The sequence below is a fragment of the Egretta garzetta genome, unplaced genomic scaffold, assembly GCF_000687185.1.
Source record: "Egretta garzetta isolate BGI_Z169 unplaced genomic scaffold, ASM68718v1 scaffold68, whole genome shotgun sequence".
NCBI classification, from domain to species: Eukaryota; Metazoa; Chordata; class Aves; order Pelecaniformes; family Ardeidae; genus Egretta; species Egretta garzetta.
This window is the reverse complement of record NW_009260774.1, coordinates 2,881,355-2,893,471: the sequence shown is the minus strand read 5'-3', so window position 1 is coordinate 2,893,471 and position 12,117 is coordinate 2,881,355. Positions and strand designations below refer to the sequence as shown.

General features: G+C 40.3%; 1 protein-coding gene across 1 annotated transcript in view; it reads left to right on the top strand.

The window, feature by feature from the left end:
* Positions 1–12,117, top strand: part of KCNC2 (potassium voltage-gated channel subfamily C member 2) — a 104,591-nt gene that overhangs the window by 2,103 nt on the left and 90,371 nt on the right. Inside the window, exon 3 of the mRNA XM_035901678.1 lies at positions 3,436–3,462. Coding sequence (XP_035757571.1) covers positions 3,436–3,462 — 27 coding nt within the window. The remainder of the gene's footprint in view (positions 1–3,435; positions 3,463–12,117) is intronic.

Genomic DNA, 12,117 nt, shown 5'->3' with positions numbered 1-12,117 from the left:
CCTGCTTGCGGTGCGCACGCGGAGGTGAAGCTTTGGTGGGCCGCTGCGTGGGGGTGACATCGGCCCCTGCGGGGCGGTGGTGCTTGGCTTCTCTGCATCTGCAGGCAGCAAGGGGGGTCCTGCCGTGCTGGCATCCCCCCGTGGGAAGGTACATGGGGTGAGGTGGGGGCTGTGCCCCGAGGAACCTGCGAGGCAGCTGTGCTCGCCCCCCTGGCCCGGGTGGGGGTACAGAGGTCCTGCTTGCTGGGGACCCGTTTGTATGGGTGTGGGCAGGAGCAGCCCCCAGGTGCCCTCATCCTTTCTGAGTACCTGCATGGAGGTGCGTCTGGGGCAGGGGCAGCTGGCCCTACCAGGTGGCCGTTGTCCCTCCCTCAGCTTTTGGAGGTCTTGGGTTTGGGGTGAGGTGGTGACAGCGATGCAGGAGGGCGACCTCAGTGCTTTCCCAGCTTCCCTCTGTCTGCACTGAGAGGTGATCTGAGTTCAACAAAGTAAGCGTGACAGGGGGTCACCCTGGCTCTCCCTCCGTTGATTTCTCAGGGTGACCCTCACTGGCTCTGTGGCTGAGGGTATTGGGTGCAAGGCAGTAAATGATCGTGCTAAGTTTCTGTTATTTAAATAAGGATTTTAGATTTTGATGCCAACTACTTCCTACACTGATGATTTAGGTTTTAGTTCCGTCTTCTGGTTGCTGTTGTCAGTGGCGATGCGGGTTCGCTTTCTAACCCAGGGCTTTGGAGCAAACAAATGGTGTCAATTCCTTTGAGAGAAAGGTACAGTGGTGCCTCGAATTTAACGATGAGGAAAGCAACCACCAGCAAATCCTCCCTGCAATACAAGAAAAAGAACTTGTAATTGGAAATGTTTGATTATAAAATGGTAATAAGTGTCTTGCAGCACATGTACCAGGATTCCCATGAAGTATTCCGAGCTAAGCCTCATCCTGCAGAAAGTGCAGTTACGGTGGGTGTCGTCTCCTGATCGGTTCCACTGATTTCACTGGCAATCTCACAGATGTGACCATAAGCGTGTGGTTAAGTGTCTTCCTGAATTGTTCCCTGTGGCCCGATGCCATTTCTGTGAATGTTAGCAACTCCTATGAGCTTGGTGAGGTAAGTTAAACAGAACGTAAAAGTCCTCCTAGTTATTTCTGTCACTTGCTGCGTGCCAGCGTTGTTTATGTTTTTGAAGGCTGCCCACCAATATGTTTTCCCTTGACAGCTGGCTCCAGCTCATACTTGAAATATATTTTTAATAAAGGATCGAGTCTGAAGAAGAACTGCCAGAAGTGTCTATCTTTGCTCATCAACGACATTCACCCACGTTGCTCGCATCCTAGCTGTTTGAATCCTAGAGGAAATTTGGTTGTCGGTTACCTGACGAAGCAGTAGCGCAGGCGTGGTGGTTGCACTGCAGGTTGTCTTTCGCCTACTATTTCGTGGAAAGTTGCTGCCAGCGTCAAATCTGCCAGCTTTTACGATAGGGAATCTTTCCCCTCAACTTTGCTGGAGAACTGAGGAGTGCGAAGTAAATGGTGAATGGAAGATACCAGGAGGAATAGGAAGGTAGGCGTGCTGACTGCAATTGGGCCCTGGAAGTTGTAGCTCTCACTTCTTTTTTTGGTCCACTTCAGTCCACTCTTTCACAGAGCCTGTAGGCACTTGCTTTCCAAATTTTCCATCTGTACGAGACCATCCTGAACTGTCAGTGGCTCGGGTAAAGGTATTTCGAGTTTGCAAAATGAACGCCGTATTTAACACTGTAATAGAAAATTGCGACTTGGTGGTATTCACCTCTTAGAAGATAAGGTATTTACCTTTCCATAACTTAAAAACTGGCTTTAAACATTATATTCAGATTTCAAGCCCAGGCACCCAGAGTAAGGCAGTGTCAGAGCCGTAACAACGATGTCTAAATCAGTGTCTTCATTTTCTTCAAGGCTGCTACTCGGTACCTTGATCTTTCTGGTAGGGAGACAACTTTGAGAATTGCTGGCAAGATTTAAAACATTTAGTAAATTTGTACTGAAGGACTAGCATGCACTTAGTAAGCACTCGTGAACACAGTGATTTAAGGTGATGGTAACCTTAGTTTGGAACTGAGACGTTACTGTCAATTCAACATTTTCCCACACCTGAAACAGAGACATTATTTTCTGAGTATTCTGGCAAATACAGTTTTGTTTTGTGTCAGCTGAAACGATGACTAACTCTAAAAACATTTGAGTGAAATCTTGGCCTTACTGAAAAAAAGACAAAACTCTGTGCACATCAGTCTTTGCCTCATGGTGTCAGCTACTGACTCATACACCACCTAGATGATGGTGAGGCTGCTTAGCGGTAAACTTTCTTAATAACTGCGGTAATTATTTTTTTTAGCGTTGCTGCCTGATTTAACTTTAGCAATGTCTGTTCTGGGGAGTAGGATGATGATAAAAATGGGTTATCTTCTATTAATGAAATGGTACTTAATATTTGTGATTTTCTTTATCCTAAACTCTGATCTCTAAAAATAGAAATTTATAGAAATTCAAATATAGGTTGCCATGGTAACCTATTGGGGGATAGTGCACGCACAAGATTATTCTAGCAAGACCATCCAGTGATGTTATATAAATAGTGAAACTAGTTTGTTGACAAGAAGGTTTACTTCATTCGAGATTCTAAAAAGAATTTCAACTTTGAGTGTATGCAGTTTGATATTCAGATAGCGGCACCTACTAAACATGTTTTTTGTAAATATAAAATGTAATCCGTGTACGTGCAATTGCTTGGAAACCTTCAACACTGTTCTTTGTTTCTAAAGTTCGGGAGTTAAATCTGAATATTCTTTCTGTTTTCATTTTATCGTTTCGGATTTCATGGAATGTGAGATGAAATTAAAGAGTACAGCAGCACTCCCTTCACTCCAGGCTTAACGGAGCAATCATTCACAAACTGCTGTTTGACAGAATGCTGTTACGGAGATACGGAAAGCTATCGGTGTAAGATACTGTCATAGGAGGAGAAGCATCGGGCAACTAAATCTTCCTATGCGTTGGTTTAAGCATCTCTGAAACAGACGCTTACCCGATTCCTACCTGGATCATACACGTGTGTTGTGAGTTTGATTAGTGAATGTCTGTAAATGATTTTGGTATCTTTTGATGGGTCGTAAGTTCAAAGCACTCATTATGCTTTAGTAAAGTGCAAAGATACGCATAAATAGTTTGTAAGAAAGTACAAGAGGCATAATTAAGCACTGAGTTGAAAAGAGTGTCTGCAGATGCCCAGCAGGACCTAGAATGTCAGCGCTAGTCTCAGATATCATATTTCAAATTAATTAAGCTTTTAAGGCCTTTTACTTCTGAATAATAGTTGAAACATGATGCTGTTTAAAGACGTAATTAGTATTTGTCATTGATTTTTCCTAAGGATTATGGATTGCTCATGTACTTAGTGCAGGGACTCAAAAAAAGGCTGTGGGGTTCACAAAGTTCATGGCTATATATCTTTCGCTTTCTGAAGAAGGCTGTGCATCTGTTCGCCGAGAAGGGGACGGCGCCCGCGAAGCTGGGTAGCTCAGCAGCGTGGGGGTCAGCGTGGCCCAGGGCACTCGAGCAGCCGCTGCTGGCAGCACCCTTGGTGTTTCCAGCAGCCGAAGGGCGAGTCACGCGCCTCCTTTGCTGTATGGTCTTTTTCTGTAGGGAAGATCATAATTACTTGGTTTATGAGGGAAGGATAAAAAGTAGTTAGCCAGTATTTGTAAAGTTTGTTGTAAGTGTTTGCTGAAATGCAAATAAAACCACAACAGCCTTGCAGTCTAGGCGTCAAGGTACTTGCACCTTGCAAGTGTCCTTAAAAATACTGATCTTACACTGCTTCACCCTGACACAAGGGGCTATGCCTGGGCAGTGAGCGGTATTGTTGGGTGGAAACGGGAAGTTCCTATCTACTGCTTTACGTGAAGTTACAGTCTGAGACTCCTTTCAGTGTCCCGTAACATCTACACCAGCTTTGGACATTCGGTGGGGATGGTTGTAGGAAGAATCAGCTGAAATGAGTGAGATGGGAGAGGGAGAAAATACAGTTTTATAGATCCCCTCAAAAAGTTAAAGCCACGGAGATCATATTGGAGAGTGTTCTTGTAGAAGATAACTGATGTCTTTATTTGGCAGCTTGCTTACTTTTTCTCCAGGTACCTAGATAGCCATCATGTACTAGGGTGAATGAATGGGGTGGGTTAAATGTAGGACTTTGGCTGTTCACGGTGTAAGATGGTTTTGGGGTTTGGTGGAATCAGTGCTGCTGGGACAGTTCAGCTGAGGCATCGTGAATGGAGTGATGAAGATATGTCGATCTCAGAATACTTGTTTGTACATCAATAGTGAATAGCAGAGTTTATTTGCTTTCTTAACAAAGAGAAAGACCCTTTAATTTATATGTGCAAATTTTGACTCTCTATCTTTTACCCAACAAGGGAAGTAAGTATACTTTAGATTTTACCTTTAATAATTTTTGAGTTATGCAGGTGTCTTCTATCTGGAAATGATTATAAAAGCATACAAAGAAAATAGTAAAGGTTGATAAAGAAACTGAAAAGAGGGTATTCCTTTTGCCATGTTGGGAATCAAAGTGCTAAATTTATTTTTAAGTGGGAAAAGAGTCCATTAGATTAAATTGGCAAAACCCAGTCATTCTGCTTGAAGCATTTCACCTATGAGAGCTGTCGTTTTTAAAGAAACAGCAAGATTTGTTCCTAATGACAAAAATCATAATGCATCGCTGTTACAGATATTCATACACTCCGTAGCTTCATGTGTACACTGGCTGACTAAACCCCATTATAAGTAATTTTTATTAATGTATTAATGTAATTCTGGCATGCTGGCTGTTAAAAGTCTTAATTGGAAATTGTAGCTTAATGCATGACGTATTCAATGTAAACTAGCTTGATCTACCTTAAACGTAGATGGTCTCTGATGGCACTGACATATCGGTGAGGTAAAATCAGCAAGATTTCTGCCTCCTGAACTTCTGCCTTTTCTTCTACAGCTGTTCTGCCTGATGCTGCTACTGTTTCCATGGAAACAAGCCAGCTCTTGGCTTCCTCTTCCCATTGAACACAGCCTTCTCGCTGTCACTTATTCATCTGGGAAAAGCATTTTGTCATGGCTCTGACATGAATGCCACAGAGATGATCTGTCCTGTCACTCCAGAAATCCCTGTTACGTATGTGCATGTGCATTCAGCCAGATTCGTCTTCCAATGTCTCTAAAATAATTCAGTTACATGGACTTAGGCTGAATTTGCTTTTGTGTAGCTGGAAGTGGAAATTAGCTTAACACGCACAGCCCAAGATAATAACGGTGGGAGAAGCATTTTCAGTTGAGAAATCTGGCAGACCACCTTCCCTTCCCTTATGGAGTTAATACATAATGTGCTATATCTGTCACGTTTTGTTTACAGTGGTAAAATTCTTAAATGGTTCGCTTTGGGGATGAGAACTTACCTTAAAACTGATTACGGTGGTGGTGGGAGGAATAGCTCACAACTTCTGGTGAATCTTGTGTAGGTTTGAGCGCTACTGTCAGATGAGGTATCACGTTATCATGCCATTGTCACGTGATGCAATCAGGGTACGAAAAAAGTGATGTAAGAAAACTGGTATCTTTGAAGTCCCTATTTTCTTAAAGTGCCTCGTACCTAGTCCAAGGTAAATGTACCTGTGAAGAAGTCAGCATTTTTGCTTGTTTTGGTGAATTTGTGTTGAGCCATAGTCAAAGCAGCCCAGAACTCGGACTAATCCCAAATCCTTGATTAGTCTTTGCTGTAGGAACTTTAAGAAATTTTAAGGGAAGTTTGTGTAAAACTTGCTTGTCCTTTTCTCCCTGGGTGATCATTGGCAGAAAGCGCCTGTTCTCTTCTTCCTATGAAGTTACCTTGCAATTGGGGTAGCAGGATCAGAGAAGAGGAAAGGCATCCCTATATAAATTTTCAGTGTTTTAATAATCTCTTATGAAGCGGTGCCGTTCAGTAGTTTTAAGATGGAAGAGACAAGTTCTTCTCATTATCAAGTGCTGTTTCAGCACTCTTCATTTCTGCAGAGACTCCTCTTGCTCGTCCTGCACTTCAGACTCTGGGCACCTCTTGGGGAAACACAGTTTGCTTCAGCCACAGCTGGGAAAAAAGGGTTTATGCGCTCTATATTTAGCACCTGATGGGGATAGAGTGTTCCCTTTTAATTATCTTTACTAAACTCTTCTTTAGACCTTACTTCTGGCGGTGTGATTTACATAAGCTTATTGATTCAGTGATGAAACTTGGGGGGATTTCTGCAGGTTTGTTTTTTTTTTTTTTACTGTGAGTAAAGTAGCTAGGTAAATAAAAATACAGATATGGTAATTTCTGGAATATCAACATGATAAAAGGCATTCAAGCTGTAGGGATGACCTGGTACGTTCCCTTCCCTATTTTGCCATACAGATGTATATGTTGATATAACTGGTAATTTTGTCAGAGCGAGCTGTAGAAATAGCTGTAGAGAACGAACATGAAATCACATGGTTGGGATTTTTTTAGTTCCACAAATGTGTTTAATTAACATCATTGTTAGTACTTTATGATGACTGGAGCACTTTTGAAGGAAAAACTCCACTTCCATCTGTTAATCTGTAGTGTTAAAAATAGAATGCCATCTAGTCACGTGCAATACAATTTCTTGTGATTTGTGATCTGCTTCACAGAATTCTTGACTGAAGTGGTGACTGGAAGCTTAAAAATCAAACTATGTCATTATATGTAACTGTGTGTTGTTTTTTTCCCTTCTGCCTTTAAGTTGAAAATTCTGAGACGTTGCAGTGGTTTTGGTCTTTATACCAGTAGGTTAATTATTACAGTGGTGTAATAATTCAGTCCTTTCTTCCTGCAGACAGCCTTTTGTAGTTTTCTAGTGTTTCTAGGTGAATTTAGATATCAGGTCTTTGATATGCTCCTGAAAAATGCTGTAAACAGAGAACAGTCTCTTACCCCAGTGCTGAATAATGTGGTGAAGTTCATTAATATGCATTAAATACACCACACTATCATCTAGTCTTATTTCTGAGATAAGTCTAGTTTTTTACATGTTTACTAGTGTATAGCATACAAAATTATATTTTTTTATTATTTATTATATTTTTTTTAGTGTGCCTAGTCTTTGAAAAAGGTGAAGTATCTCCTGAAGTTTGTGGGTTTGGTTTTGATAACGTGTAAAGTACTAGCTGTGTAGCAGTAATCTTTTTAACTGTTTAATCCTTAGCCTAAGACAAGTAATTCTTATTTAGGAATGACTTTCACCACACTAAAACGCTTGCTTTGATAAAAGCACAAGGCTACTCCAATACTAGGTGTCTGATAGTACGTGGGGTTTTAAGGCAACGGAAATCAAAGGCTGGAGCTCAATTAATGGATGAGAAAATTCTCTTTCAGTGAATTGCACTGGAGGAGACGAAGCTCAGTAGAGTGAAAAAGAGGGCTGCAGAAGAGTGCTGTGAAATGCTGCGTACCCGTTGTTGCAACATTAAGGAGCACACGCTGAGTTCCTGACGATTTTGCAAGGGGACGGCTTTGGTGCCTGCTGCAGCACTGAGTGAAAGTGCTTAACCATCCCAAATGGCCTCCTGCTGGTGGGTGCTCTTAAGTAGAGGGAAGAATAATGTCTTCTAATCATATTTCTATTGGCCTATTTAATTTCTCAGATCATAAATGTTCACAAAATATATGAGGCTTTTATGTGCTGCCTACTATAAGATTGAAGGTAATCAAGTATGTAGTAATTAGTATTTTATATAAAGACTGTGCAGTCACAGACTTTTTTTTTTTTTTAAAGTAGTGGTAAAAATTATTATAGGATGATGTAAGAGATGTTTTTAAAGTATACAAACTTGTGGGTATAAAATTCCTTTAGTTCTTAGACAGTACCAAAGGAGACATCCTCATTAGTCCTTATTTTTACATAGGTATTCAAAAGTTCTCTGTACTTCTCAAGTGAGCTGTATTTTTTCTTCTTCATTGGCACTTGGTAATCCTTTACCCATATGAATGGCAATTATTTTTAATAATTGGTTTCAGGAGTATCTTAATTTTCACAGAATGATTGTTAGGAGCTGAAAAAGTTAAATCTTTTTTTATATCATCCTAAGTGTTACGCAAGTTTTTTTCTGTCAGGAATTTTGCAGTATTCTAAGTTTAATCTGGATACAGTCTGGAGAAGAACCTTGTTTGTCTTCCTGGTTTTTAATTAGTCCCTGCTCACTGCAGGGGGGTTGGACTAGATGACCTCTAGGGGTCCCTTCCAACCCCAAACATTCTATGATTCTATGATTGTATTTGGGAAGGGAGTTTTCTTGCATTTTCAGTTCTAGGTCTGATACCTACCTTCAGTTTTCCATTCGAATTTTAGGATATAACTGGTGTGCAAGCACATCTGGATTTCATCTTGAATGTTCTTGCATTAGTCTGGGAAACTGTTTAAACAAATTATAAAAACCTCAGTGGGAACTGAGTTTTGGTGCTCACCAGTTTCCTGAGGAGGGAAAGCAGAGAAGGAGGAGCTGAGCTCTTCTCCCTGGTATCCAGTGCTAGGATGCGTGGGGATGGCTCAAAGCCGCACCAGGAGAGGTTTAGACAGGGCATTAGGAAGCATTTCTTTACTGAGAGGGTGGTTAAAGACTGGAACAGGCTTCCTAGAGAGGTGGTTGATGCCTCAAGCCTGTCAGTGTTTAAGAGGCATTTGGACAGTGCTCTTAATGACATGCTTTAACTTTTGGTCAGCCCTGAAGTGGTCAGGCAGTTGGACCAGGTGAACATTGTAGGTCCCTTCGGACTAAAATAGTCTAGTCTATTCTATTCTAAATAAATAAGTTCTGGTCTTCCAACCTTCTTTTCCCTTACAATGGAAAATGAAGTCCTTTTACTTAATAATTATGATGTTTCATATTTTCATGGTTTAAAAAATAAAGTGTATATAGTAAATGGCATATAATAAGTGACATCAACAGCTTTTTTTGGGGTAGAAACCAAGCGGAGTAGGATTTTGGTACAGGTATTGAAGATCAGCTCTGCTGTAGAACTCACTATCTGTTCATTATCTGGTAATACTTGATGTAAAACAAATTGATTTAAACACCTTAGGTGTCTTCATCCTTTGGCCAGTAGATTTTATTACTGGCTGTATTCGAGGCTATTTGAATATAGTTTCAAATTTGAGGATTGAGAGTTTTGACAGCAGGATGGAGTTATTTTCCTGCTTGCCTAGGTGAAATACCTGTGCAGCTTGGAGAAAGAAAGGGTCATGTTTGTCATTTGCCTCTGAAACAGGCATGTGAAGCTGAAGTTTCAATGACCCATGAATGGTCAACAAAATTAGTTTGATGCATTGCAGCTACAGGGTCTCCTTGGTTAGTCATTGCATGTTTTAATTTGGTGCCTTGATAGCAGAACAAATGAGCTGGGGGAATTAAAAAGGAGAAAATATTTGATAAAAGGGAAAATTACCTCTTGGTGAAAAGTGAGCCGTTGTGGACTGAAACAAAGAATGAATCGTCATTATTTTGGTTTATCACAATATAGCCAGCCAAACCTTAAAACTGACAAAGGCATTTTGTGTTGCATGTCTGATTTTTTTTGAGCGATTCTCCTTGCTTTAAGGATAAAAGGTGGTTGTCCTTCAACTGCAGGTTTATCTACTTATACTTCCTGTTGTAGTTGCTGCTTCCTTAATCTTAAAGTGAGAAGGGAGCTTTGAGCTTTTCAAAATGACTTCTCTAATGACTAGGTTTATTACATTTTGGAAACAGCTACTGTAAGTAGGTACAGTCTTGCGGCCGGTCTCCACCTCAATCCAGGTGCTGTGACAGATGCAAAACTGTGTGTGGGTGCTCTCAGCATTGGTTCTTGGTCATCTGTTTCCTCAATCTTCAGCCCCACCGCATTGCATTCAGTACCTTGTACTGTCACTGAGCCAATGACTGGATATTCTAATACTTCTGAATCAATGCCTTTTCCAATGCTTTAGTAGTAAAATTAAGTATTCTGCCACAGCCTGAAGTACAATGATAGTTATAAATACCTTTCTACTGTTAATACTACCTTTAGTAGCTGTGTTAGCAGCTTTTCTTTGAGAGCGTGATGGCATACATCACTTATTGAAATGAAAACCCAGCAAAACTTCAATGATTTTGTATTCTCAACAATTTAAAGACGTTTAAATTTGGTAGCAGAAATGTACCCATTAGTCTCTACAGAAGTGCAGGTGTAGTTCACATTGGGTTTGTATTTCATTAGAGCAACCTATCTTGCACTGCAATCTTGACAGATTCATGAGATTAAGGCAATCCTCTTTGAAATAATGTCTGCTTTTGTTCAAATATCAATAGCTAACTTTCTAAAGTAGCACGAGGAAAATTATTAAACTCCTGTCTTGTGCTGCTACTGTTAGTGTACTCCTTGAAAATACAGATCAGGAGGTATGTATTAGTAATTATAATGAACAAACTTCGCAAATCTTATGTTGTTTGTTTACTGGCAATGCAATTTTAAAATCACACGGTAATAGTTACAGTTTCCTAATCATACGGTGAGTAACTGCTGCCTCCAGAAACCCAAGCCTTGTCTCTGGTTGGGAAGGTCTGGGCCATAGCGGAGGCTAAAGGGAAATGCATGACATAAATTTTTCATTGCAATTCTGCTGTTCAGACAAATACACTGTGACAACTGTGTGCCCTGCAGAAGCAGAGGTGAAATGTGAGTCTGAGACAAGAGAGGAGAGAACATTTGTGGTCCTAGTGCTTTCAAACTTCAGGTGGAGTTTTTATCCATATTTCTAAAAATATGGATGCAAATATTTGTGTGTGTGTATATGTATGTATGTATGTATATGCACATACACACATATACATTTCTAAGCAAATGCATGTATTGGTGTTCCTAACCTGTCATTATGGTAGTCAAGAAGATTTTTTTTTTCTTTTTTTTTCCCATTTGTCCTTGAAGATTTTAATGAAGAAGGTTGTATCCCAGATCTCATGACTTAATTTAGTGGTTTTGCTTTTACTTGTTTAATTCAGCTCCCAGCTATAATCATAGAATCATAGAATGTTTTGGGTTGGAAGGGACCCCTAGACGTCATCTAGTCCAACCCCCCTGCAGTGAGCAGGGACACCGCTAACTAGATCAGGTTGCTCAGAGCCCCGTCCAACCTGGTCTTGAATGTTTCCAGGGATGGGGTCTCCACTACCTCCCTGGGCAACCCATTCCAGTGTTTCAGTTAATCCTTCTTGATTGGGAGTACAGATACTGATGGGTTTTTTAATTACCCTCCATATTCTGTCAATAAGAGGAGTTCCTATGAGATTTCTATAAAAGAAATGGCAAAAGCAGTGAGAAGCAGAAAAAAAAATACTAACTTATCTCTACTTTTAAATGTCTTCTATAAGTTCAAGTAGAGTTTTTTGGACTGTCTGAATATGGTAGTTCCATCTTACTGGGTATACATATGTTACTATATTGGCTTACGGTATTTTGTTAATAATGTTTGATAGGGTTCTATTCTTTATAAATTTTATCTCTCTGAAAATGAGGAAAACCTGAAGCAGTTCTGTAACTAAAGAAACCTTGTTTTCTGTGCTTGTATATCTTATGGGTGACTCTCGGGGCCAATTAAACTTTTTCCTGCACTTGGCATATTATAAAGTCTCCTTTGAGTGCAGATTTGTAGCTGTCAGGTTCTGAACTCACTTTGCAACTTTTTGTCACTGAAGGATTTTTGGATCTAAGTGGGTCCCTTATTTTCAAAGTCCTGTAGAGATTTAATTGTTTTCAGAATCTCTATCTTTTGGTCTAACTTTGTTATAAATGGCCAGCTGCTTCAGCGCTCTTAGGTAGGAGATTGCTAAGTTGTTGTTTGCTTTTTTTTTTCTCCTTAAAAAAAAAATCGAAACCAAAACACAACAGCAAAACAAGGTAAAGTTGCTTTTCACTTGGAAGTCCTGACAACATAAGACATCTTTTCTCAAGAAAGCGCTTACATTTACACTTGTTAGATCAGGAAGTGTAACTCCACCGAAGTAACTGGAGCTCCAGAACAGCTTAAAAGAGAGAA